This window comes from Gavia stellata, chromosome 13 (genome assembly GCF_030936135.1).
Source record: "Gavia stellata isolate bGavSte3 chromosome 13, bGavSte3.hap2, whole genome shotgun sequence".
Classification (NCBI taxonomy): domain Eukaryota; kingdom Metazoa; phylum Chordata; class Aves; order Gaviiformes; family Gaviidae; genus Gavia; species Gavia stellata.
In genome coordinates, this window is record NC_082606.1 from 2,563,191 (window position 1) to 2,591,138 (window position 27,948).

Below are 27,948 nucleotides of genomic sequence, written 5' to 3' on the forward strand. Positions count from 1 at the left end.
AGGCTTTCACCACAGAGTTATGCACTAACCCCCCTCACATGGTTATGTCCCAGGCTCGTTTCCCCACCGCCACCCCGGCTGGCTCCTGGCCCTTTCTTCTGCCACTTTTCTGATGCCAGTGCTGGCATCTGGAGTTGGCAGCTGCCTCCCATCCGTCAGCACATCCCCTTTTCTGTGCCAGCTGTCAATTAAGCTGGCGCATCGGTGCAACCTTCCCACCTTCCTGGCTCCAAAAAGCAACCCACAGTGCACTCAACTGCCAGCCTCAGAGGCAAGGAGCTGGTTGTTAGCTGTCAGACAGGGTAAGCGCTGGACCATCTGCAAACAAGTGATGGGAGCAAGAAGCCACTGTGTGGGGTGCTGATGCCAAGCCCTCGCACTGAGGAAATGCCTTGTCTGGAACAAAACATGCTCTGTCCCTGTTTGTTTGGTCTTTCCACTTCAATCAGTGTGGAAATATCCTCTTCCCGCTCTTCTATTTGAAAGAACTCTCCACAGAATAGTTTCTTCCCGCTTCCAAAACAGTACAGGAAGTCTTGGGGTGGTGTCCTACAGCTCACATCTCCCCCAGGAAGGAGGGAACACATGCAGGCAACTTTTCCTTCAAATGACCAGAAAAATTGCTAGCTAATCAAAACAAGCACTGCTTCGCTCAAATGACTGATTGTAGCACTGGCTCTTCTCCCTTCCCTCACCCCCATTAGTTGATCAGGGTCAAATGCTGAGCTCTGAGGCTGCTTCCCCTCCATCTGCTGCTCCTGGCCAGAGGCTGCAGAGGTAGGACGGAAAGGCTGAAATGAGCAGCACATCCTGCAGCCGGCAATCGCTCAGGCTGGGGCAACATTTATCAGGTGAGGAATGGCAGAGAAAGAATGCTTTCAGCTTCAGAAGCTTGCTGCACTGCACTTGTAGCCCACAGCAGCAGGTTTCCTTGAATACAAAGAGCAGGGAAGACAAAGCAGTACAAGCCTCCATAGGGGCTATGCAAATCTCGCCAAGGCCCACGAGTATTCAGTGGGGGTATGATCCTGCTCTGACATATAATGTCCCCCCTCCGCGGTGCTATTGATATCCAGACTAGAGCAAAGTCGGCAGAGGTATGTATGCATTTTTCTGCAATGCTGGTGAACCTTTAAAAGGAGGAGGGATGCCTCTCCCATGACCGTGGATGGCTGGTTTTAGCGGACGCACGGCTGCAGACAGGCTGGGAGGGAGGTCCAGAGAGCTTCCTCTTTTCAGCAGCAGATGGAAAGCTGCTGCCAGCTGCTGCAGGTCCCCAGTCAGCACTCGGTGCAGCACATCCACATCTGAAGGCTGCAGATAAGGGGAGAGTGCTTTGCGATAAGGTTCCTTTTAAAGGAACCATCTCCTGTAGGAGCTTGCAGCATGCTGTGCCTCGGGAAGGGGGGAGGAAGGAGAGGGTAAAGGCCAGAGGAACATGTTCCAGCCTGGCTCCAGACCTCATCGTCTGCATTCCCAGCACTCGCAGTGAGCCAGGATGGAAACAAGGGTTTTTTCCATCTTCCTAAAATGGGCTGCATTCTTCCTCCCTGCCAGCTGCTAGAATGACCTTGAAGAGGGCAAAGAGAGGGGCAAAAATCTGTATATGAGAAGCAGCAGCATCATGTGCTTGCATCTCATCTCCGGCAACATTATTGCCGTGGGTCATGAGAGAAGCTCCAGAAAGGATTCCTCAAGTTCCCCTGAAGCATAGCTGCACTCTACCCATATGCATACATGGGAAGCACTGTGGAAGGCAGCAAAGCAGGACAGAGCTGCCATCTGCTACGCTCACTGCTACATACTCACCCCTCTCCCTCATAGCAGATATGAGAGATCTCTCCTTTTGCTTTCCGTGCTGGAGAAGCCAATCTCTTTCCCCTGGCAACAGCAAAGACCAGCTCTCCACTCTCTGGCCCACTTGTTCTCCATGGGTCAAAGCACAGTCAGACCCTGGCTAAGCATGGCAACCTACTGCATTGGAAAGTAATTGCACAGTATACAAGACAATGTTGCAAGATTAACATCTCAGAAAAGGTGACAAGCTATTGCTGCTTAACATTTAAAACTTACCTGACAACAGCGCTTGAAGAGGAAACGGATAATTCTGTGCCGGGACAGACTAGATGATGCAGCGGGCCTTCCTCCTCCCTCATTTCTACCATCTCATTTCCCAGAAGCCCTTTTCAATCTGCTTTCCTCCCACCCTGCCGGCCTTCCTCTGTATTTCTTTCACATTCCAGAGTTGGACTGGGTCTGCCTCATGCTCAGAACACAATACAAACATGTCTTTCAGGTCTGGAGGGCAGAGAGCTAAAGGGAAAAGTTCCTACCTGCCCTTCCTCACACCTACAAGCTTGAGGTGATTTATCAACTGAAAAAGGCAGTTGGTAAGGTGCCTGTGCATCCCGGCAGGGAAGACCTTTGTGAAAGGGCTCGGAGTGCAAAGGAGCAAGGCTCGCACACAGGCCAGACCTGCAGGGAGGGGGAAGAGCCAGCTGGAGAAGGCACAACCAACCTGAATCACACCTATTTTTTCCTCTCTCCACCTGTATGCAAATGACAGCCATCTTCATCCTTTCTATGCATGAAAGAGTAATACGGAAATAGAGAGGAAGGCAATCACGGCACAAGCTCCCCGTTACTCATTAATGGCTCTACTTTGCACCTCCCACGGATGCTCTAGCACAAGAGATATTGGAGATATAGGGAGATACAGGGAGAGTGAAGAAGTGGTGGGCTCACGTGATACCCAAGGTTCATCAGTGCATTACAACACATTTACAGAAATCCACCAGAAGACTATTCCTCTCCAGCTGCGGGGGATATCGCCAGCCCGCAGGTAGCCCCTGGGAGGTGTGCAGTTGGCTAGGCTTTCTCTAGATGGTCTCTTTGGATATCCCTGTGGCACCTAAGGGCTGTGGTAAGGCTCTGCCAGTCAAGCCATTTGTCAGGGCTGCTACCAAGCTTTTCTGACCTCTGTGATGTTCTATAACAACTTCCCAGTGTAGCAGAGGCACAATTCCCCTACCCACCACTTGTATTTTTCAGGGAAGATTTGTAAGTGTGGTGAATTTGGGGTGGGGGGGAGGGGAGGGGGTGTTGCATCCCTTTAGTGCTGAAAGGGTGGAGCTTTCTTAGTGACGTGGTCATGTTGACATGTCTCATCTCCCCTAGATATGTCCTGCTACCTGCAGAAATCACTTACAGCTGGGCCCAGTAGATGGGACCAATTTTGGGTGGTGGTGATGAGAATATGACTGGAAATTATTTCTCTGCTGAGGACCTTTCATTGGTGATCAGTGCTGGGCCCCGACAAAGGTGTCTGCACTTTGTCTGCACCAAATTTGTGTAATTAACTACACAATTGCAGCTTAATTCTTTGTAGCATCAGAAAAGCCAGTCGCACTGTTGGGATAAAGTGGAATTAATGGATGTTTGGGTGATGCATACTGGAGAGGAGTCTAATCAACCCTATTCGAGGGACAGCCTCTCCAAACCAGGCTGCACTGAGACACAGCAAATCAAGAGGAATTAAAACCCGGCAGTTTGCTGGGTGAAAAAAAAAAATATATAAATGAAAAAAAAAACAAACACAGCTGCTGCGTCTTAACTGCTCTCCACCCCCTCAAGGGACTTGAGGAAGTGCAGGCCTGTCAGCTGCTTTAAGGGACATTACCCTCACAGTTTCTTCCCAGTGTTTACAAGGAAGCACTGCGGCTCCTTGTTTGATTGCTTGTCACTGCCAGCACAGAGAGAGGTTCTCTCAAAGTTCACCCTCCACAGGCTCCACCACCCAAGACTCAAGCCAGACCTAAAGTGATCCTACGCGAGGGCAGACTCCCAGCTGCTCCCTGCTCCCTGCAGTATGGCTCTCTGCGCACCCCAGCACTGGGCAGCGTTTTGCAGAATGACTTTCCCTCCCTGAGCTCGCTGTCCAGTGTTGCTGCTCTCTCCTCCACTAGCATTGCACCAAGTCACTTCTTTTCCAATTTGTCTCTAGCCACCTTCAGCTCCTGGCCCACACCAGACTCACTCCTTAACTCAAGATTTCCCCTCCAGACTGTCTCCTTCTCCTCCAAATCCACTTAACACGCTGCACAGACCATCATCCTTTCTTGATGATCCATCCTGGCTGGATCCAAACTTGAGAAGCACATTCCCCAACCTTCTCCTAACCCTCAGGGATCAAAGATAGAGAGTAACCATGATACCATCCTCTTCTGTGCTCAGCTACCTTGATGACCCCAAGTCAACAAGTCAAGGGAGAGGATATTAGATACATCACAGAATAATGAAAAGCCACATGGACAGTAGCATGTGCTAAGATAAAGATTTGTATGTCCCACATTGGGTTAGGGCTCTGTTTCTAGAGAAGAGGAGGAACAGTGACCCCCCCAGCCATGGGGCCAGGACCTGCCAAAGGGTACTCAGCAGAGAAGTATATGGTTATGTCATATCTCAATGGGATTGCTCAGGGTCTAGGTCAGAGCAGATCCCAGGCCTAATGGCACCTCAGAAGCATGAACGAACTGCAGCTGTTTAAGATCTGTGAGGTGACTACATAATTATCTTCATTTTATGGAAAGGAACATTGTGGGACTACAGGCACGTGGCTTATCCTAAGCCCAGAAAGAAGCTAGAAGAATAATTCTGGTGTTTCTGTTTTCAGGTCACATCTCTCACTTTCTTCTTTCAGCTGTCACAAAAAGCAGAATGTTTCCTGTGATCAGGCCCTCCCTGATTTCTGGTTTCTCCCTAATAAATACTGGATGAGCAAATGGCAAAGATACAATCGCCAGCAGTTCAGCGGGGAACTGCCTGCTGCATGGCTCTGCCAAGGTAGATAGAGCCACCACTGCCATTTCACACCATCAGGGAAAACAGTTTTGTCTTTAGATTAGAAAGCCAAAGTCCACAGTCTTCGTTGCCCTTTCCCTCTGCATATGCAAACATATAGCCTTGCATTCTGCCCTTGACCAACCAGATTGTGTAGACAACCACTGAGGTGAGAACTGAGAGTGCTGCATGGTCCAGGCTCCTCCGCAGCTGACCCAGCTCAGCACCGCCCAGTGTGTGGCCGGCTGCCACCATCCGTCCCTCCGATGCTGCAGTGCATCCAACGGCAGCACTGCTGAGTCACGCGCTGAGTTGCTCAGGGAGCCTTGGGGCGGGCTTGGGCTGCTCTGCTCTTTGGGACCGCTATGCCATCAATCCACTACAGAAAGCTTGAAACAAGGGGCTCCAATGAAATATTTTTGTATATTCTAGAATAAAAAACCCAGTCACGGGGCACTGATCAGGGGGAGGGAGAGAGGTACAACTCAAATTTACCTGAAAGAATCAAAAAACTAAAGCACTTTTTCTTTCTTGAACATAAAAGAATCATAACAGGTCAGGTGGCAGCACAGTAAGACTGGGCTGAAGATTTTTGTTATAAAGTTTTATCTTTAGTCTGCAAGGATTTTGCATGTGTCACTAGACTGCAACACTGTACATGCGGTGCAACCCACTTCAGGAAGTGCCAGGGGTAGGAGAGGAGGCATATTAATGAAAAGCAGGGCAATTACCCCACTCTCTTCAATTTTATGGCATACTCTTGTTGAGGAACCTCTGGACAGGCATTACCCAGCTCATGGCTCTGGCAGCTGCTGTTCTGCAGGACTTCTTGCTTAGGAGGGGAGAATAGTCACCAAAATATCCGTGACCGTGTGGGGAGTAGAGAAGGTGACAGATGCTGGAAGAGCAGAGAACAGGGAACATGCGTTCCTTGGAATGAAAAACTGGGGTGAAGATCAGCTCCGTCACCAACACCTCAAAACTCTTCCGTGGTGAAGTGGTGCTTGAATGAAATGAATAAAAAGGTTCTTGTACTGAGGTCATAGATGTACTTCCAAGTCCTTTTCCAAGAAGGCAATAAGGAAAATTTTGCCCATATTTCAAAGAGATTTCAGAAACATTTTCCATTCTAATGTGACTCTGGGAATGTGGAAATTGCCTCACTCTTTTCTCTAGTCCTTGGGGTATTCCCGCTTAATCAAAACTGGGAGAGGGAGGAGTTAAAGCAGAAGAGGAGGCTTAAAAATATGCATCTTTATGAGAGAAGCAAGAATAAAATGTCATCTCTCAGCTCTGAAAAAGTTACCACATTGATTTCTGCTTCATAAAAATGAGGTTAAGTTGAATGCATTAAGCTGACAAACTGGATAATTGCATGTCCTGAAACTGTCTTCGAAACAGCTCTTTTCACAGCGGTGCTCAGAAAATAACTTCATCAATAAGGTTCTTGCCCATTAAACCTTCGCACCTCTCTGTGCCTTGCTCAGGAGTGAAGCTTGTCCTTCCTGAGAAAGGCTTCTTCTTCCTTTCACCTCAAACTAGTGGGGAAAGTAAGGCTGTTTTGCATTGCATTAGCATATTTCTGGTAAGAAGAGGAGAGGGTGAAAAACAAACATGTTCTCAGGGCTGGGGCTTCCCAGCTCCGGTTCCCCACACATGGTGTGCTGCAGAGAGTCTTACACTATGGCTGGCAGCTTTTTCTCTAGAGTCAAGTGAGAATTACTCAGAGCCAAAGCTTGGCCTCGGGTTTTGCTGCCCCATGGAAAAGTGTTCCTTCTCTCCCCAGCTAGTCTGGCCAGGGTCAGGGCTTTCCAGACAGCTGAGCCCTCGTGCAGCCCCGCCGGCAGGACGGGTCCTGACCTTTCTGCACGGCTGACATTGCCCTATCCCCCCTTCCTCAGTGCACAGCACCTTTGAAAGGCAAGAGCTTGCCTTTGGCTACCTTGTATGCATGGCAACGTGTATGAATTCTTCAGCTCACAGTATTATCTAGAGGTGGTGCTGGAGCCTGAGGTCTGAATACTGCACTCCATCCTAGTGAGCTTTGTCTGGGAGAGGGATTCAGCCTTCCGCTCTGCCTTGAGCTTCACAACACAACAGCACTTGCCACAGGGTGTCATGTCTACAGACAGTGAGGTGTATTGATAATTGGTTGTTCTCTCCCACCAGCCCTATCCACGCACTAGAATAAAATGGACTGGGCAGGTACCCACCACTGTGGATTCCTCTGGTGTCCAGTGGTGTCCACCACCAGTGGCGTCTCAGAGTGCCCACCAGCTTCAAGGGGGGAGACGAGCAAAGCAAACCAGATGGAAGAAACCACACACGTATCTAAAGAGCTGTTCAGATACAGATTCTTTTCCAGAATCTATACCCTTAATTATCCCTGTGAGTGCGGTATTTTTCTCCTCCTGCTAGCAGAGCTTTGCTCTCCCTTTCACTCCAACTCCAGCAGGAGCAGCTGTTCAGGTCCCCATCTGGCACTTCCCCGTGCCTGGTGACTGGCTCAGAGCACAGGACGATGCTCTCTGGGGAGACAAAGTAACTGACTTCTTGGCAAAAAGCAACTCCACATGGCTGGGCCCCTTCTTACACTCCCAAATCCCCTCTTCTTCCTCCCCCACTAACCAACTTGATTTTTTTTCCCATGGTCCTATTTGGGCCAAGCTCCTGCTTCATTCACGGAACTTACGGATTCGGCACGTTCCTTTCCAACACTGTCTTGCTAAATACAAAAAGTGAGGCGAGGAAATGCTGTTCTCTTCAGCTACCTCATTAAAGTTTTTCACTTGATATGAATGCAATCAATAGTGCCTTCCTGGAAGAAGGTTCAACGAGAGGAGCAATTAATTTTCTACCACTTGCCAAGGCTAATGTACCTTAGACACACTGGCCTTAAAGTATTGGGTGAGTTTGGCAGAACATGATTCCCATACTGCTAAAAGACAAAAACAGATTTGGCATTGGATCAGCAACCCATACGGTAACAGGAATCTCCCTCTGAATGGCTTCAAAAGCTGTATCGGCTGTTCTAACATCAGCACTATACATATGTACATCACATATACAGCGTATGATGTATTGACACAAGGCTCAGCCCTGGCTATGCAGAGCACTGTACAGGCTGGTTAGGGCATGTACACAACCTGAGGTGCTCAAGTCCAGCTCCACGGAGGGTACAGGCCTTTCAGGCTGGCCTTCACAGTGCATTTCCTATGGGGCACAGCCCTACTGAGCTGTGAATCTCTGTTCCTACACATCTAAGGGAACTGGGCACTGCCCTTGCTGGTTCCCGAGCTCACAGGAGTTTTCTGTGATTTAGAAGGCTCCCAGAAGTTTTCCTTAAGCTTTGCAGCCAAGAGTACAGGGTTGTCCAGACCCCTCTCCCTGTTACAAACATGCTTGATGTAGGTCACAACACCCTCCTTAAGCATGCCGTGACGCTGTATGACAGCAACACGGCAGGCTGTGTCAATATGCTGAGGGCCCAGGGTCCGTACATCACTGCAGCTGCAGCACGCCTCATCAATAAAGTGCAAAGCCTCCATGGTATTAAATCTTAGAAAATGACACTGATTGCTTGAGGAATCTCCTCATGCCAGACTGCAGCACTTCTCCTTTGAGGACCCTCTGTTATTGTAACACAACAGCAATAATAAAGCCTGCCAGAAACCCCCCTCCGAAACAATGGCCTGAAGAAAAATGACAGGCAGCTGGCAAGATACGGGCATTGAGCTGCAGGCAGCTGGTGCTGGCAGAGAAATACAGAGACGTGAGCTCCCCAAGAGAAAGGCAAACTTACCACAGTGTCCAGTGAAGGGACACGTAAGGAGTAGGCTAGGAGGAGTCTGAGGGAAGAGGAAAATGAAAGGCTGGAGCAGCAACCAGCTATCACAGTGATTAGAGACCATTAGGAGATCAGCCTCTCTCTTTTGAAAACCTTTATAATTCCATCCCAGCATAAAAGCCCAGACTGACGGGCCTTGTGACACAGAGAACCAGAGGCTGGGCACAGGCAAGACCCTCTTATTAACACACCTTACACCCTGGTCAGTGGGGACTTCACTTCAGATGGGTGGGGGCATTTAACCCCATTGCTGCTGCTACGGGGAGCCTGAGGCTTAGCAGGGCCAGTCCCCTGGATGATTCTGTCACACAGGCACCTGTCTACTAAGAATAGATCAGAGGAAAAACATCCACGAGACGGCAAATGACTTTCACTTGCTACAAGCTGCATCTGAACTACTGACCTAGAGACAAATGGCTCTGTGCCCTAATCCCAACCCCTCAAGCCATCTATTCGCCCTATCATACCATCCTGTTGACAGAAGACACATTAAGCACTGCCAGAAGGTGACTGTAAAAAAAATAAAAGGCTTTTTCCTTTTTATGGCAATCTCTGTAGCTGCACAGCTATTCAAATATTTGCCTGGCTCCTTATAATTCATTATAACCCATTTTTTATGATAGTCTCTTTGAAACTGTATTCCTGTTGCCCAGGTAGGAAGCTTAATTTGCATTATAGCAGTAGAATTTCCTGCTAAAGACAAACTCCACCAAAAGACTTCCGCAGGTTTCTTTCTCCTGAAAGGTAACATGGCACAGGGCAGGGATGGACGACTAGCTGCCCAGAGGCAAGTGAGGGAAAATGCAATGTCTGTACAGGAATCGAGATTATCTGTTTGCTTTGGTTGTCTGTTCTCCCTCTGCAAGGATGTTGTGCTGCACAAGTGAAAACAGTCCAATGTAAAAGGCTGTGGTAAAATCTTGAACGACCTTCTTCTAATATGTCAACAAGAGTTTTTTGCCATCGATTTTGGTGCAGCCAGGATTTTCTCTAAAAGGAAAAGATGCTCAAGTTTTGGGTCACTTTGTGCAGTGAGAATGCAAATTACTCTAACTTGCATTATGGTTCTAATAAGCTCCTGTAATGACGTTAAAGACAAATGCTTGATAATGCTGCCTTCAGAAATGAGGTAATGCAAATTTAGGAAGAAATCCAGCCCATTCTCCCCCTCCCTGCCACATTACCAGTGTTTGTTGAGTCTGATTTTACTCAAGGGTGGCCAGAGGTTTTAATGAGTTACTCTCATGGGTCTGCCTTGCTATTTAACACAACAGAATTGCAAATCATATCGATAAAAAATCTGCTAAGCTATTTTGAACTGCTTATGGAATGGGACCCTGCTGTGCTACTTGAGAACAATCATTTTGCCCAGCTCCTCCACTCTCAGCATTCAGTTACGGATTTGGCCTAACATTACATCCTCCAGGCCACTAGCCACATTATTTTAATTTAATTCAAGGAAGGCTACAAATAGGTCAGAAGAAACTAAGGGAATTAGCTGTTCCGATCAAAATGAAAGTCAGTTGGGAGCCATATTCTCATGGTCTTTGGAAGCTCTCTCCTACTCCTTCCACACAGGCCCTCTAGCTTTTGAATCAGTTTTCTGAATCCCTCTGAATCTTCTTAAAGTGATGTCATCTTTCAGACGATGTAATCTGTGGCCAGTAACCTCCATTCTAAAACTTCTATGTTATATGAAAACTCAAGGGAAGAAAAGGACAGCATTCAGGAAAGTTTTCAAGTTTTCACTGACGTAAGAGTTTGAAAATCACCAAATTGTCCTTTTCTTCAGGTTTCAGCTGCCAAAATTGAAAACTATTTTTTTTTCTGACAAAAACCTGAAAAAATCCTCTCACTTAGGATAATCTTATCATTGTGATATATATCAAAACCAGGTGGTTCCTTTCCTTCCCATGAGAATCCCTCACACAGATTCTGAAATCAAAGTATTTTGGTTATCTAAGCCTACATGCTATTTGGAAACCAATTTATAGGAGTAGGATTTTACTGCTGTCCCAATAAATGTTCCTCGTTCATAAGTCAAAGTAGTTTGATCCTAAGTATAGGTTACTGCATCCTGGCACCAAACATGGGGGTAGATGCTGTGCATAAAATAGGGAAAACGCAGCAAATTGCTCTTAGGAAAAAAAAAAATCAATCAATTTTGCATATGAAAACCTAAAGGGTTTTGTTGTTGTTGTTGTTTAACACTCACAATCTGAACTGCATTGGTTCATTTTGATTTGGTATATGGGTTACATGGTATTATTCTGCTTTTATTCTTTCTGCTGGGTGACCTTGGGATAAGGTTTGTAGGATGTTAATGTTCAGAGTCTGCTTTCTCTGAACAGTGTCTCAGAGACAACAGTGTGAAGGCCCAACCCCCTGACTCTGTGAGCGACAATGTGCCTCTGTGTTCACACGGTCAAGAACCCCAGACCAACACAGATACCATGAAGAGCCGTTGGAGTGGTTCAAAGGTCGAGATGATGAGAGCTTCCTTGGGTATGACCAAGGCATGACCAGAGTACCCATGTTCGTTCTAACCCTGGCAGTGCAGCTCCAGACACAGACCATGCCAGCCCTCCTGGTTCTCTGCTTATGGACTTGGTAACTACCAGACACTGAAGTTTATAGTATGGTATTCAGACAAGCTAGGCTTGAGCCTCAGCGAGTATGCCTTCCTACATTGCAATCAAGATTCCTACTGCAGGGTAGACACGGCAGACACTTCAAAAAGACTCTATTTATGTTCTGCCCTACTGGTAAATTCATTCGTTGGGCCACTCATGCAAAATGGATAATGCAAATGAAACTGCTACATTAGGAATTAAGCTTATTTTTGTACTCCAGTGAACATGAGTGCATTAGATTGGGGTTTTTTTTTTCTTTTCTTTTTTCTTTAGGGTGTTTGCCCAGCTGTAGTCCCCAAAGCACTTGTTTCAGATCTGGGGGAGGATGTCAGAGTAGTCTGCTGCTGAGCCAGAATGGTTCAGGCACTTCAAACCACTGGCTCTCGAGCCCACAGACTCATGACTAGCATTGATCTGGAACTGATGAGTGGCTGGCTGTTTTACAGCATTGCAGCCTTAGAGAAGGCTGCTCTCTCCTCACTGCAGGGTGAGTGATAAATTCATGCAGAGCATGGACAATTGCAGGGGAAGAAACGGAGAGGCTCGCTGTGAACTCAGGAAGTGACCACTTATCCCTGTACTCACTCAGAGTTACACAAATGCACAGATGTAATGTTCACCTAGCAGGAGAGTAAGTAGATTAATATCTCTGTGTACACTGGATTCCCCTCTCCTCCTCATACCGGACCCAGAGTCTCAGCACTACTTATAAGCCAGCAGCAGTGATTGCTCCATCAAAAGTCACTGCATAAGCTCAGTACAGGTGAGCGGGTATGCTCTACCCAGACACGACATGGCACATGCCCTCTCCGATGAGCCCATCCACCTCTGTTAACTCTGCCTCAGACTGCCCTACACAGATTAGTTTGCACACTTACTCTTCTCCAGTGGACCAGCGTGCCCTACTCACAAGTCTTTTTTAGCTTCTCTGGTCATACGCAGAGAGCCTATCAGAGAAGGAAACTACTTAGCAGACGAGACATGGAGTGGGATAGCGTGGGGGAGCAAAGGAGAACAGAAGTCTTCAGCAATCCCCTCTCCCAACAGTCCTCCTTCTTCCTTAACTCTTGCACAGCAACCTGCCCCTTGCGTACACCCAGAGTAAGTCTAGTCTAACACTGCTCCGTCCTACAGGAATTAACACTTCCAGATCACCACTGCTGATATGTGCAGTGAGGAAAGATGAACGCGAACTTTCAGAGATGGATCATCTGTAGGCACTTCAGAGTAAGAGGAAGATGAAGATGAAGAGTAAGATGAAGAAGAACTTCTCTTCCCCGTCTCCTTGTTGCTTTGTGGCATGCACTGCACCAACAACAAGGGATCGCCCCTTCCCTCTGCTTCCCTCCCCCATTCGAGAAGGTGGAAAACCTCCTAGTATCATACTCTCTTTGGGAAACTGCTGCTTGGGTCGAGCCCTGTTTGAAAAAAAGACTATCATGTTTGCTCTGCTGGGCTCTGCAATGCATAACAGTGTCTGCATTGCAGTCTCAAACTGCAATCCAACACCATCTGTCCCTTCCACTTGCAGCACTGCATCACTCCAGGGAGTCTGTTCTTCAGGGGGGATCCAGAGAGCGCCTGGCTGTGCTGTCCTCCGGTACCCATGACAGCCAGCAAAAGGGCAAAACACCCCACCGATTTGTATTAGGAGACTGAAACTAGAAATGGCTGCTCGGTGAAACTGTATGAGAAGCAAGACAGGGAAAGGGCACTGATTTGCTTTCATTTCATTATTTTTTAAAACAAATTCAGTACAATCAACAGCAAATATACTTAAATCCTCTTCAACCACCTTATGGAAAGGAAGTCAAGGAGCAGAGATAGCAAGCACGGAGCTCTGCACTGCTGTGGCTACATGTATGAAGGAGCTACTTTAACAACAGCCTAAGCCACCAACTCGCCTTTCCTGAGCCTTCTTGGATTAGAGGACAGAGAAGCAATGCAACCAAGGGACAAGACAACAGACCTGGAGATATTTCATTGCTCTGCTCAGCCTCTGACTTACTGAGTCACACCGGGAAAGACACTTCTGCTTTATTTATCTGCGTCTCTCTATGCACTTCCTGCCTGCCTGTGCTATGAAATGAATTAACCTAGTAGTGAATTCTTCAGGGCTGTAGCCGTCTCTCCCTATACATCTGTACAGAACCTTGCACAATGTCATCCCAAACTTCAACAAGGCATTACGCTCTGCTGTAAGTGAAGCATTCACAAATTATAACACCACAAAGATGAAGCCTGAAATTTGTAAAGTATGCACCAATGCTCTCCCTCTGAGTCTGTGATGCTGGGAGGAGGAAACGGTTCAGCTCTATCATGAATTAGTGTTCTGACAGCTCGGTGCAATCTAGCCATGACTTGCATGGCTGCTTTCCCTTCACATTCCCAGGAGCACACTCTGCATTAGATCATGCTCTGCATCAGGCTCTGCTCCAGAGCAGAGGCGAAAGTATGGGGAGGAAGGTGAAATTGCCTTGACCGCCTTTCCTTGTCCTGAAAGTATGCTCCTGACATGTGGAGAAAGCTGCAGGGAGCTTTCTCTCTGCTTTGGAGAGCACGGAGACAGGAAAAAATAACTAATTTTCAAGCTACTTGTAAGGTTGTGGCTTCACTCACGTTAGGCCCGACAACTCACCCTGCGTATTGCAACTCCCCTGGGAACAGCACAACGTTCAGGGGTGGTGGGGCTCTTGCTTTTCACCAGACCTTTATGTCTTTAAACAGACCCTATTTGTCTGCAGATTGCTCTTCTTTCCTTTTCCCCTTAACATAGTGTCAGAGAATTTCGAAAGCAAGAAGGTTATAAATATATCACTGAGCCATTTATTCAAGAGATAAGCATGTAAAAGAAGAAGATGCTTGGGTAAACAAATGCCACAGGTTCTGCAAAGCAACTGTCTCTAAGACCTTTCCTCTGAGCTGTTCCTGGACCTTTTGGGGCTCTGAGAGGGCAAGACCATGCTGTCTGGCTAACTGCTCCCCTCACAGCCAGCTCTGTAACTACACGCTTCCTGCAGGGGGTCCACCTGTACTTACTCTCCTCCCAGCCCACGCATCTTCTCCACACATTATCTATATTATGGTCGTGAAGCAGATAGTACAGTCTCAAGTGACTAAGTAACAATATGCTGAAGGCCCTCTCGGGAACCTGCTAAAAGCAAAGCATTAGACTCAAGACGCAATCCTTTAGCATCCACACTGGCATAAAGTAGGAGAATGGCTATTCAAAGAAAGCACTTTTGTGTAATACCGGCATGAGTGGAGAAAAGATTTAGGATGCAAGTGCATCACAGCCTCTGCTCACCTCCTCCCACTGATGAATATAGCGGATGAGCCGGGAGAGCCGCAGAAGCCGCAGGAGGCTGAGGATCTTAGTGAAGCGCACGATGCGCAGAGCCCGGGCTGTCTTGTACACCTCAGAATCAATGCGGGTTTCAACAATCAGGAAGATATAGTCCACGGGGATGGAGGAGATAAAATCCACCACAAACCAGCTCTTCAGGTACTTCATCTTGATCCTCTGTGGGTCGAGGATGATCTCTGTGTTGTCCTCCACCACAATGCCTGTTCGGAAGTTGAGGACAAGGTCGATGAGGAAGAACGTGTCCGAAACCACGTTGAAGACAATCCATGGGGTAGTGTTTTCATCCTTGAAGAAAGTGATGCCCACAGGGATGATGATCAGGTTCCCTACCATCAGGAGCAGCATGGTCAAATCCCAATAAAACCTGGACAGCAAGACAGAGACATGTGAGATCAGCTATAGAGTGGGAGATCAGGGAGCCCAGGTCAACAGAACTAATGTGCTTTACACATCTCTACTGTCATTCATTCCCTATGCTCTTCTAGTCTGCCTGAGGTACTCAGAGTGCACAAGCTGCTAATTAAGCACTTAATATCATAGGAACAGCAATCTTCTGGCTTAGAGGGTTCAGAAAGGAATTGAGTTCATGGCTAGACATGCCCACGTGAAAACTTTGACTGGGACTTCAGAGCCACCCAAGAAGAGATTGACATACTTGCAGTTACTACAACGACTTAAGTAAAGAGAAGAGAGAACAACTACTGGGAAGGCCTCAGAGTTTGTATGCCAATAAAGCCATTTGGGGTTAAAATCATCAGGCTTGCTCCTACTGTGTGAGCCTTCTTTAGAAGTAGCTAGCACTGATAGCATTGGGATCAGGATGGAACTGGAGACCGTGCTGTCATCTACAGTGTTCAGTTCAGATTTCTTGCTGAGCCAAGCTTACGCTGAGCCTGGACTTTAGGAGTTTAGTCCACACTTATAGACTCCTGTGTTGTACAGAAATAATCAATAAAGCTTGGAGTCGCGTGCCTGGAAATATCTACTTCATTTCTAAAGCAAGCAACAACAACATTTAACTGCTGTTCCATGAAGCACAGTCTCCAAGAAGCTTATCTTCACTTTAGTGGCAAGTCAATATCATCCAGTGGGCCTTACAACAACATTCATTTTTGTTTTTGAAGGCACACACAGTCTGAATATAGTTCCTAATTTATTTGTTTGGGATTTTTTTAAGATTTTCCCCAGGTATTAGTGTAAAAGATACACAATCACACAATGTTGCCACAACTCACCCAGAGTGAGAACTAAAAAATTTTCTGGGTCTCAAACTTCATTAAGGACTCTCACAAAGGAGCCTCACTGCCCAACGCAGTGGTGCTTCAGTCCCCTCCAAATGTTTCACATGTAAAGATGCCAATGTATTGTGGTCTCACATTGCCAAGTTTTCATCAGCTCTACATTGTACACTACAGGGTGGCTACTGTAATATTGTGAGGCATCATAAGTAACTTGTATTACGATGCACTTGTCACAGCAAATGAGCAAAGTACACAGAGCAAACCGATTATCAGGTTTGGTTGCTTAAACCTGAAGACGCAACATTCAGAAAGCTGCAGTGGCTCTTGCAGTCAGCCACACAAATTAGCATGGTGTTTATATTAGTATTCATCTCTGGAGTACCAAATAAGCCTAACTTCCTAGACCATAAAAAGGGCGACAGCAACTTAACACAAGGGAGAGAATTGAGCCTTCCTTGAAACCAATCATCTCAATAGCAGTGAAGTCAACAGAGTGACTCTGGATTTACAATGATGTAACGAAGGAAACTGTTGGGTTTGCTGAAGAAGGACACACCCAGGTTGCTTCTCTATCTGTCTGACAGATTACAGTCAAAATCACTGAAATGTTTTAGGAGAAATAGATTTGCCTTAAAAAGCCTCAAAATCTAGCTTTGGTAAGAGCTGTTCGGCTTAAGTCTGGGCCTTGGACCAGACTGAGCTGCTGCAGAACAGTATCACTATAGTGAGGCAACTACGCTGATTTGTTAAGCTCTCAGCAGGAAAACAAAAAGGGCAGAACATGCCTTAAAAGCCTTCTCTGTAGAGATTCTCTCTCCCTGTTAAGAACATACCACTTTAAAGCACCTAAAAGCACATTTAAGATTCCAGCTATTACCCATGTACAGACAGGGTCACAAACCAGCAGCATGCCCACACTTCTCAGAAACATTCAGCAGAGGCTGATGGGAACCGACTTCAGTATGAGCAAAGTTATCCACTAACGAGGTTTCTAAAAATGTCACCAGCTATCTCTTTCTTGCTCTCAAGGTGCCATGCCCCTGCAGGCAAGGTAGCATGCAATCCTTCACTTAGTATAAAGGTACAGTTGGTGCTGGCAGACACTCAGCGCTGAGATTTGTCCATATGCTTCTAAGAGCAAGGCCGTGTCACCCAGTAATATGCATTAATACTGTATAAATCCATGTTGCGGTCTTCCTTATTAAGGGCCTGAGATGATGCTGCAGCTTTCTTAGTCAATTAATCTAGATAATCGCACAATAGCAGGAAGTCTGGAAGCACTGTGTATATTATTACCGAAAATAAATAACCTCCCAGCCATCTTTAATTTGCCTTAGGGGATTCAGAAGGAGATATGCACAAAGAAAATTATTCTTCCCAAGTTTCAAATTAATGGCAGGAGACAGACATGGCCAGACATGCAGAGATGTAAAGGGAAGTGGCTTTCTTCAGAGATCTTTGGATGTCTGTGCCTCTTATTTTTACACTGGCTGGTGATTTCAATACTTAGTGGCAACTGGGGACAATGACAACAAGGGCTAGGATGGCTCACAGTTCCAGTAAGATGTTTTCCACACACACAACACCAGTAAAATGCTTTCTGCCTGGCTGTAGCACTTCTGCTACCCCAGTCTCTTATAGTCGAGCATGGTCATACCGCGGTCAGCTGTCCTGCATCCTGATTTACAGCATTTTTTGCTAGTCCAGTTCTAAGACCTTCAGACTCACTTCACACAAGCTCTTCAGTCCCAGTCTGCTATTACTGCTGAACTGTCCACAGAGAATCATGGTTTGCAATGTGGGCAAGCATAGATGAAGTGCTAAAATTCATTGTCATGTGTTTCTTAAACCACAGTTCTCCTCAAGGGTGTACTAGTGACTCAAGATTATTATCACAGGTTCTCCTCAGTTCTGACCTTTAAAGCCATCACTTACAAAACACAGAAGGTAAACTTTTGTATCCATCGCACCCCTGCTAATAAAAGGGTATCCAGGGTATCAAGGAGAAGATAACCTTCGGACTCTACGAAGGAGGCAGAAAAAGCTGAAAACCACCAAGAATTTGGTCTGCACACCAATTCCAGCACAGGAAATTCACCTGCCTTTGCAATGTACACTGCCTAGAAGTTAAAATTTTAACTATTAAGATTCCACAGCTCCCGCACATTTTAATTTTACCCACATATGAAGTATGATCTGCTCAGGGTGGCATCACTGGATTTAGACTGAGTAGCCTCTCAGGGACCACACCACCTCAGAGGTCTAATATCATCCACGTGTCATTTTGTATTTACACTGAGGAACATCTTTTCACTCCCTGTAAATTACTGGCCAGAATGACTAACGGTGCATGTGATGTATGTAAGGGCAAGCACCAGCCATTAATAACCCATGTTTTCTGTATTTCTGTTGTTCCTTTCACCCAGGGATTCCACAGAGCTGACAGTGATGAAATTGGCTCCGCTGCACCCATGAGAGGCAGATAGAGTTATTATGCTTGTCTTGCAGATAGAGAAGCCGCATGGCAAAATTAAGGGAATGGGATTTGTCCACGGAAGTCTGAGGCTAAATAAGGGTTAGGACCTGAATTTGATTCTTGAGTCTAACCAGATCTGAAGCTATTCATATGGCTTGAAAAAGAGCTTAACAGAGATGCATCTCATGGACATCTTCCTCTGATACCGTCTTCTTCTCATGTCTCTTCCTGTTTTCAAAAGCCTACATAAAAGATTAATAAATATGAATGTATTGTTTTATTATAGCTGACTCAGTGCAACTGAACAGCTCACAGCAGAGGGAACAGCCAGCACTATATAAACCAGATGTCTTGTTCAAACATACTTGTTTTTTATACTACATCCTACTCTATGCATGCTTCTCAGATCTGAAAATCACATTTTAACATGCACCCCTACCTCTGATCTTTTAATTCCTAATATATTATTTAGTCGTAACAGGATGCGTCTGAAAATTAGTGCGGCAAATACACTTCAAGGATATATGCTCTTTAAGCATAGTTGGTGTCACTCAGTTGATTTGATAGTACATACACTTCGTAGATACTGGTTTGTGGGTTTTGACCAGAAAGTTAGATCATCTTTCTGTTCCGTCTAGTGCACAGTGTAACAGCAGGCTAGGAATATTGCTTTCGGATGTCGTTTTTTTAATTAAATAAACCTTGATTTTTCAAAACTATTCCATGATGCAGTGTAGCCAATTATAGCACATGAGCTCAAGAAGGATTGTGACCACTGGAGAGAAAATGGTGAAGTGCAGAGGTTAGCCCCGTCAGCATCACTGTGTCGGTACAACATTCAAAACCTGCCCCTGAGTGGGGCACATCTGTGGCCTTAACTTCTGTTCTTGCTCCGTAGTGTTTGCACTGTCAAGAGAAAATAGACTTGAGCAACCTCAACCTCTAAATTAAGGAAGCTTTTTGGGTGTTTTCAGCTTCTGCTGAAAGGCAGCCAACACTGGGTTGAACTGAGGCGCTGCCTGAAAGTGCACAGAAAGTAAGCGAAAATAAAAGTGCATCTAACTGAAAATGCCAGGGAGCCAGGATATTCTCACCAGCAATGGAACTTAGCTCAGACACCGTGGCCAATCTTCCCAACCTTACAAGAACAGATCTTTAATGAACATATCTTGCTAAAACCAAAACCAAAGACAATCCAATTGCTCCACCAAGCTCAGGCAGGAGCCCAGGCTCGGTGCTGCCTCAAGAAACAGAGTGCCACCTGCTGAGTCACAAATGACATCTCCATCCTCCGCTTTGCATGGGGAGGAATCGCTACACTATTCCCATAAAGAGCTGGTGAAAATCTGCCCTCTCCTCCAGAATGGCAGCTCCCTTCCCCTCCTCTGGATTGCATGTTGAATTAGACACTGCTGTGCTCACCAGCAACTATCCTGACAGGAAAGAGGTCACACTTTAATTCCCAGGACTGCTAGTCGGGCTAGAAATAGAAATCATCTTTTGTAAAGAGCATTAGCGGATGTCAGTGTGGCTGGAGCAGCAACGGTGGGAGGAAAGTTTACTCCAGAAAGCAGCCATTCACTTAGGTATCTGAACACAGAGGAGAGAGAGAAAAAGCAGGAAGAGATCCTTCCCTGTCTTTGGAAGCATTACTTCCCCCAGCTATGAGTAGGCGTATTTCTACTGGAGAGTTACAAACTTTGCATTATTCAGAGAGATAATAGGAGGAGTGCGGTGATTCACTGCTCCTAAACACGCTAAAGGACACTTAACCAGCTACCAAGTCCAAGAATTCACTTGCTAGAAGAATTTAGTTATTTATAGGGAGTTATTCAAATACCTGTGCACTTGAAAACCTCTTTGAAATGAATACCCACCAAAAAAAGCGTCAAATGACTTACAAAAATATTTTGCCTGCTATATAATGGGAAATGATTAGGGGGACCTAGCTAAAGAATAAGACAAACAGTTTTAATTCCTTCTGACCAATCTATGCAAATAATATGTATCCTCTGCCATCCTGAATAAAACCCCTGATAGCACTGATAATTAGCCATGCATTACGACAGCACAAGGAAAAGAGCTCTGCGGTGTCCCAGCCTCCTCCAGAATCCCTTGGCTGCCTGCTTCGGCAGCACTGGCTGCTTCTCATGCAGCCGTGGTCGTCCCTGTCTGTTACAGACCATGGGCTGCACCAAATCCAACTTCGCTGCCAGTTGTTACTGTGCAAATACATGGAAAATAAACAGCGGAGATACACCCAGGGCTGGTACAGCGGTTGAGGGCTACATCCAGATTAGCTGCACTGATGGGTCTAAGGAAGATGTTCCAACTATCTCCTCATGGTGACAGTAAGGAGGCAGGGCTGTAGTGGGAGCCCTGTACAGCTGGGGGTCTGAACTACTCATCTTTCTTTTGAACTTAGATGCCGTAGCCATCATGATGCCTCAGCTGGGTATCAGAGGGTAAGTGGTATCAGTGAGGTACTAAGATGGGATACCATTCTGCATGTGATTAACTTTCCTATCAGGAGCAAAAGGACTATTAGCTAGGGATGAATTTTAAGTGATTACATAAGCAGGTGTATGATTAGGGATATCTCACAGTACGGCATCCGCTACAAACAAGGTGTATGCCTTGGAGCACTTTGCATCTGGATTTCTTAAAACTCATGTGTTGTCTCTGACAAAATTTTCACTGAATTCAACTGTCAGTTTTACTTGAGGCAAGATATTTTCCAAGGTCTGCCTTTCACTTAGATTATCTCCAATCTACATAATTGCTCACCTAATCCCCTCTGAACAGTGCAGAATTCCATACCGTGTTTCGATTTTAACACATACGCTCATATTATTACCTTAAAATATAATCACATGGATTTTGGTGAGTGGAAAATTAAGAAAGGTATTGCTTATGTAATACTTTAAAATGGCATTTGCAGTCCAAGCAAGGTAGCATGTTAGCTTTTCATTGCTTCTCTAGCATTGGTTTTTAAATCGAACACTATGTTATTAAACAATAATCAATACCCTGCATTTTTCAAAGTAATGTTCATACATTCATTAAATCCCAACAGATAAAATGAAGAAGGTATTATCATCCTATATTACAAATAGATAGACTATGAGATACTGAAGATTGAAGTAACTTATTCAGAGGTAGAACTACTATCCAGAAAATATGGTTGCCTAGTTTCAGAAGAGGTTTCCAGTCACGTTACGTACTGCAATTTGATCAGTAGCAGCAAAGGGGAAATTTCCTTTCTCTTCCATTGTAAAAATATAAATATACACATTACTTGGCGATATTTTTATTCCAGCTATAATACTTGACAATTTGCAAACAACACGTTTGAGGCACTGATGCATTTACCCAATTATAACATAGTACATTATGAATTATGCCCTTTCTTTAACTTACAAAACACAACGCATTATATCAAGATGAGTTAGCTTAAATTATTAGTTCTTTGATAATACCTACAATACACCCACTCTACTGTCAGGCTTCTTAAAGAGATGAAGATTAGCGAGACAGATTTTTACAGGAGAATTCAAAACAACTGAGAACTAGTAAAGCAGACCTTATGTCGAAGGTAATCTACCAGGGAATGTGTTTGTCTGAACAGCTCAATGTTCTCAATAAAGACGGAGTTTGGTAGCTGTTGGCACAGCCCCTGCCACCAGCACACGGTGGCCTCCGGTGCGGTCAGGGCGGACCACAGCCAGTGCCACGACCCTGCCGCAGCCCTGTGGCACCCACCCCGTGGTGCCAAGCAGTCCCCTGCGGATGAGCCTGGGCTTTTATTGCCGTGACTTTAAAAGCCTTAGACCTTGCACTTCCCACTGGCTCTGGTCAAAAACTGCAAAAGGCAACGTGAGCTCATTACCAGGGGAGTTGCCTTTTTCATCAAGTATTAGCTAAGGAGAAATGGCAAAGCCTTCGCCTCGTGTGGGCTCTGGCCACTGCAAGGAGCAAGAACATGCAATATGCCAGGACCTCCAGGGAAATCTCCCCTCCAGAGCTCTTCTAGATAGCTGGGACACTCAGCATTGCCTACCGGAGCTGCTAGAGGAGCCACCAAGAAACTGGTGACGATTCTCCTTCACAAAAACTAGATTTATCAAGATAGAGACATTTCTTTGTCCTCCATCCCATCAGTTTAAAACAGGCTTTGTGAATCAGCCAAGGCAGACAGTCCTGACGTTCTGCGACTTTGTTGGAACAACTTCATCCTGTTTCCTGTTTTTCTGTCTCAGAAGACCCAAGCACTTTGTATTATCTTTGTGCTGAAGTGCACCAGTCATGAACCAAAACCACATTAAGAAAAGTATTGTTCAAGCATGTAAAAAAAAAAAAAAAAAGGAACCTTATTCCAAAGAGCTGTTGACACCCCTTCTTGTATGTGTATTTAACTTTCACTCAGATAGGGAAGCTGATGATAGAATTTAAGCGACTTGGCTAGGACAACAGCACTCCAACCACTAGATAGTGCTATCTTTCACTCAAGTTCCTCCAAATGCCATACGGTGTATGTGAACTACACAGCAAGCGGTATCACTACGCTCAGTTTCATGGAGACTGAGCAAACCTTGTGGGGTGTCGTTTCATTACAGTCTGAGGCATGTCAGGACAGAAGAGTTCACGGAGCCTACAGCGCTGCTGCCGGGCTTGCACGTGTCCTGGGACAATGAGAGTTCTGGACATCTAATCTGTAAAGTCAACATCTACCACCTAACCCTGCAGTGTGCTTAATAGAAACTGTATAAGCATTTTCAAGACTGTTATGTGCAATCTGCCATTCGATAAATGCAAATGTATTGGAACACTTACACCTAGTCCTTGGTCTGCAGACATACTGTATCACACAGAAACAATATGCTCCCGCACTGCACTTCCAATAACGCTGAAACATAAACATGTCACAAGAATAAGAAAAGTCATAGTGGATTCTGCACGAAGTAGTCAGTCGACCACTCTCCTCAACTCCTACTGCCTTCCTGCCTGCAGATATCATCCTAACAAATTAAACTGTATCTTAAATCTATACTTAGAACCCAATCTTCCCAGAAAGGTAAAAATAAACAAGATTTCATTTCCTCCTTTGGGGAACGCACACACAGAAACAGAGAGAGCCACAAGAGACTTCGTTTGTTCCGGCTCTAAATTTGGAGTATGGAGGCCAATAGAGCACACATCCCATTTCTGACTAAAACCAGTGTTAGTAATATTTTCTCACTAGCCTGGACGCAGCTATTACTAGCTCATGGAGAAATCCCGTGTAACAAGCTGCAAAAGCAATGAAATTTTTGTGGGTACTTCCTGTAGGAAAGATTATTCCCTCTCTTTCTGAAGGCCCAAAGGAAGAACATTTACACACTGAACTGAGACAATTTATTGTTGTCCTCATAGCACCACTGAGGTGATCAAAGATATAAATTGTTCTGCAGTGGAAATTCATTGCAGCAGTGGCTGGAGACACCATTGGGAAGATAATACGGTACAGATTCAGTGGGACATTTATAAGTACGTTTCCTCTAGAAGGAAATCAGGCCAGTGCAACCAATGGCAAACCTGGCAAACCAAGCCCTAACCTGTCTGGATGGACTCCTCTCCCTTCTGGTGACATGTTAGACCATTTCAGGCTCCGTGTTGAGGGAAGGTGTAGACAGATTGCACACCAGCTGCTGGTGGTCTGGGATTACCTCCCACATGGCCACATCGCTACGTAACATGGGTTCCACTCCATGGCTGTCTCATCAAACTTCATCAGAAGGAACCTGCAACACTACATCCTCCCAGGGTTGAAGAACTAAGTACAATTTTCTATTTGTAGCATTTAACCAAAACTGCGCTCGTGGCAGAAAGCCCAGGCCAGAAAGCTTAACCCTCTCTTCATATCCCACCCTACTGCGCTCATAAATCTGTCTTGATTCCCCCTCCTCTGCCCCCGCCATACTGAATCCCAAAGGTTTTCAAGGTGTTAGATGTGTATTGATTTCATAGACCTCCCAGAATACATTATGTATGAGACTGACACGCTAAGGGTCTGGCAATTCTGCATTGTTTGATCTTCTGAAATCTCCCACTTGAATGAATATGGAAAAGTTCCTCTTTGTTTGCTGTCCATTGATCCAGACGTTGACCCTTCCCTGTATGCATTTATCTCTGATGATTTAATAATGAAAAAGACCAACAAACTAAGGAAGGGAAGGAAGCCTCTTTAGGGGGGCTGATTGCCATGGAAACGTGCCATATGTTGTTGTTATACAGAATGGATAGATCAATAAGGGCTGCAGCTTCCAAGTCGTCATGAGTATGTTGTGGAATGTGAAGGACTAAAGCCTGAAGACATGCATAAGTTGTGACATTATGAAGTTCAGGCCCTGGCCCATATCCAACACCTAGGATGGCTCAAATGCAAATGTTTGGGGAATCTGTTAGAAAGGTGCATCTGCACTAGGGAGTTCTGAATTGTCTCAGAAAGCTGCGATATTGGGCCAAGGGTTTGATTTGTACCCAAGTATATGAAGGAAAGGGACTGTGCCTTATTTCGGAGTGCCCAGACTGCAACTTCTGGGAGACATACAGATAGAGATTTAAAAGCCTACTTCTCTGAATCTGATCTTTCACCCTTACTTGCCAGAATATTAACAGCAACTCACAGGATTCAGTGCTGCAGGTACAGACTTTACATCTATATAGATGATATAGATATATATGTACGTATGTCTGTTAGTTCAGAGTAAATGCTACTGCAAGAGTGGTAGAGGACATACGACACCAACTGATGTAACAGGTATCTTCCACCAATCTGTCTTCTTGGTAAGTTACAAGGATGACAGTCTGGTTTCTTCACTATTTTGTATTGACATGGCTCTCGACATAATAGGAGTTTACACGAGACAAGGATGTCAGCCGTACCACTAGGAACCCAAATTTACTAAAATTAAACACTAAAATAGGGCAGAGAGATGGCATGAGTCACATAACTAGGTAAGAATCACACTTTAGAAAGTGGAGGATGGTGTAGGGGACACTGTTCTGCTTTCTGCTAGCTATTGTTTTGCTTTGGATTGACAAATTTCTGCCCTCATGCTGTGCAGTAGGCCACAGAGAGGTGACAAACGCATGCAGCAGATAGCTAAGTCATCTGCCAGGCTGAGAAGAAGACTTCTAGCCATCCGAGATGCTAAAAATGTTCCTCTTAGGTATTGCTATGCCACAGCTTGGTGTTGATTAGGAATCACAAGTCCAGGCTCCCCAAACGGAAAATGGGGTGAAACAGAAGGTCTTTTATTACAACATCTAGGCTCTCATAGAGGCTCCGAGAGACCCAGGTTTGGGGTATCCACCATAACCTTTGAGCCATGCACCACCAGGATAACAATCGCCGCAGCAGGTCACCAGTGGGCTTCAGCAGCCTTAGCAACAACTATGTATGTCATCGAGCTGAGCAGTTGGCCATTTACATCCAGTTACTTCACAATGAAAGACCAAAAAACAGAGGAAGGGCTTCCCGTGCCTGAGGATGGATCAAACCTGAGCCTGATCCAGCTGTCGTTCAGCTCCATGAAGCAATTTACTCAATGAGATACATCTTTGCTTGCAGGATAAGGCACATGTGCTCTCTCATATTCAACTTTTAGAGTTACCAGGATTTATGTCTGAGACCAGCAACAGCATCTGCCAGACTTCAGCACCTGTGCACACTTATTCCTACCACTCTGCGTGAGCCCTGGATATGCCAGATGGGGCAGAGAGAAAAAGTTTAACCTCTTTCCTGCTTAATGGCAGGATGGGAATCCAAAAAGCTGCCAGAAAGAGGTAATAGAAAGTAGTTTGGGGTTTTCCAACGGTCTGCTGGAATGATCATATTCAAACATGTGTTACTCTAAAGGCTCAAAACTTGCTAAACCACATGCTCACTGAGGAGAGAGAAAGCTGGAGTGACAGAACATGTTCTGGGCTTGTAGCTTTCATCCCTGACAAGGACGCTTCACCACAGAACTAGTGGTTACGTAGCACAGGGGTAAGAAGACCTGGAAGAGAGAGTTCACTCCCAACTTAGACTCCCAAGTCCAATGCCTTCTTCAATCGTCATTGCTTCTGGATTAAAAAGACTCTGGCCAACAGGGATGCCAACTCTAGTGCAAATTTTCTGCCTACTCTGTGAACAGCAGTATGGCTTCAAGTATTAGAGGCTGAGGAAATGCCAAAGGAGCAATGTGTAAGAACCATGGATTGGGATGGATGGATGGATGGATGGAGTATATATTTTGTACTGTTTCCAAACTTTGGCTCCTATCTATCAGTATTACTCTATGAGAATCAAAAGGAGAACACTGATTTACATCATAACTTTCAGCCCTGCTGAGAAATGTTAATGCTGGCGCTGTTTCAGACAAGCTTCAGCATGAAGTGCCAGCCATAAGCCTCTTTCTTTGGGGAAGAGAAGATGGGGGTGGAGGGGAATAAGACATCTAAAATGATAACAAGGTAGTGACTATGTATGTTGTGTTTCAGTTTCAAAAGCAGAAAATATTTTTTCTCCCCAATTCTCCTGCTGCTAACATCAGACTCTTGTTTACAATGAGTTATGCAGGCTGGACTAGAGCACAATGAATCCTCAAAAAGACTAATGCTGCTGGGATCTTGGGGCTATGCAGGTATCCAAGACCCCAGACAAGAGATCAATCACCTTCTAAAAATGCAGCAGTTAAGGAAAAAAAAAAGTCCAATTGCCTCTGATTATTTTAGGTCTCAGAAGAAACATACTGTGCTAAGGCTATGCTTATCTAAGGCATCCACGTGAATCCACTATCCCCTCCATTGGATGCTGAATTAATTACTGCATGTACTGAAACAGTATGTAGCTCACAAGAGATTTTTTCCTTTTGACCTCAAAGCGCTTTATGGCAGGTGGCTGAATCTCAGCATCAGCATCTGCCAGCTGGGGAAACTGAGGCACAGAGTTATTTCCTGAGTGCCTCACTCACATGGAGGTCCACAGCAGAAAGGAGAAGAGAGACCAGGAATCCTGACATCCACTCGAGTGTCTTAAGGGCACTCAACTCAGCTCACAACTTAGCGCTTCAGCTCCACAGAAAGGCAGTTCCTTCTGCAAGGAGCCACTGTGCTCCAAAGCCCTTTTCAGTTCCTGAGAAACTATTATTTGGTGTCCCCACAAACATTTCTGCATTGACCTGACTGAAATGAGGAAACCCAGCAGAGGCTTAAGGGCAGCAGGAGACTTGGGGAAAAATGAGGACTTGGTGAATGCTCTGAGATAGGAGAATGGAAAACTCAGGAACTGGACATTTAAACTACATACTCCTCTGATAGTCAGACACAGACACACTCTTCACCCCAAAGGACACTTTGAATCACCAATTATACAGAATATCAAAAATTCAATAGCCAGATTTGGGGCATGTCAGGCTTCTCCCCTCACATCAGATTGCCAGGAGCCATTGTGGCTTTTTATCTTCCTGCACGGCATGGAGCATGCTATGTAACGCTCCTGTAAAGCAAGCAGGTGCTAG

At 45.5% G+C, this 27,948-nt stretch overlaps 1 protein-coding gene across 2 annotated transcripts in view; it reads right to left on the reverse strand.

Moving 5' to 3' along the window:
• Window positions 1–27,948, reverse strand: part of HCN4 (hyperpolarization activated cyclic nucleotide gated potassium channel 4) — a 104,384-nt gene that overhangs the window by 59,864 nt on the left and 16,572 nt on the right. For both annotated transcript variants that reach the window (XM_059823585.1, XM_009813494.2), the window contains exon 2: window positions 14,627–15,050. In XM_059823585.1, coding sequence (XP_059679568.1) covers window positions 14,627–15,050 — 424 coding nt within the window. The remainder of the gene's footprint in view (window positions 1–14,626; window positions 15,051–27,948) is intronic.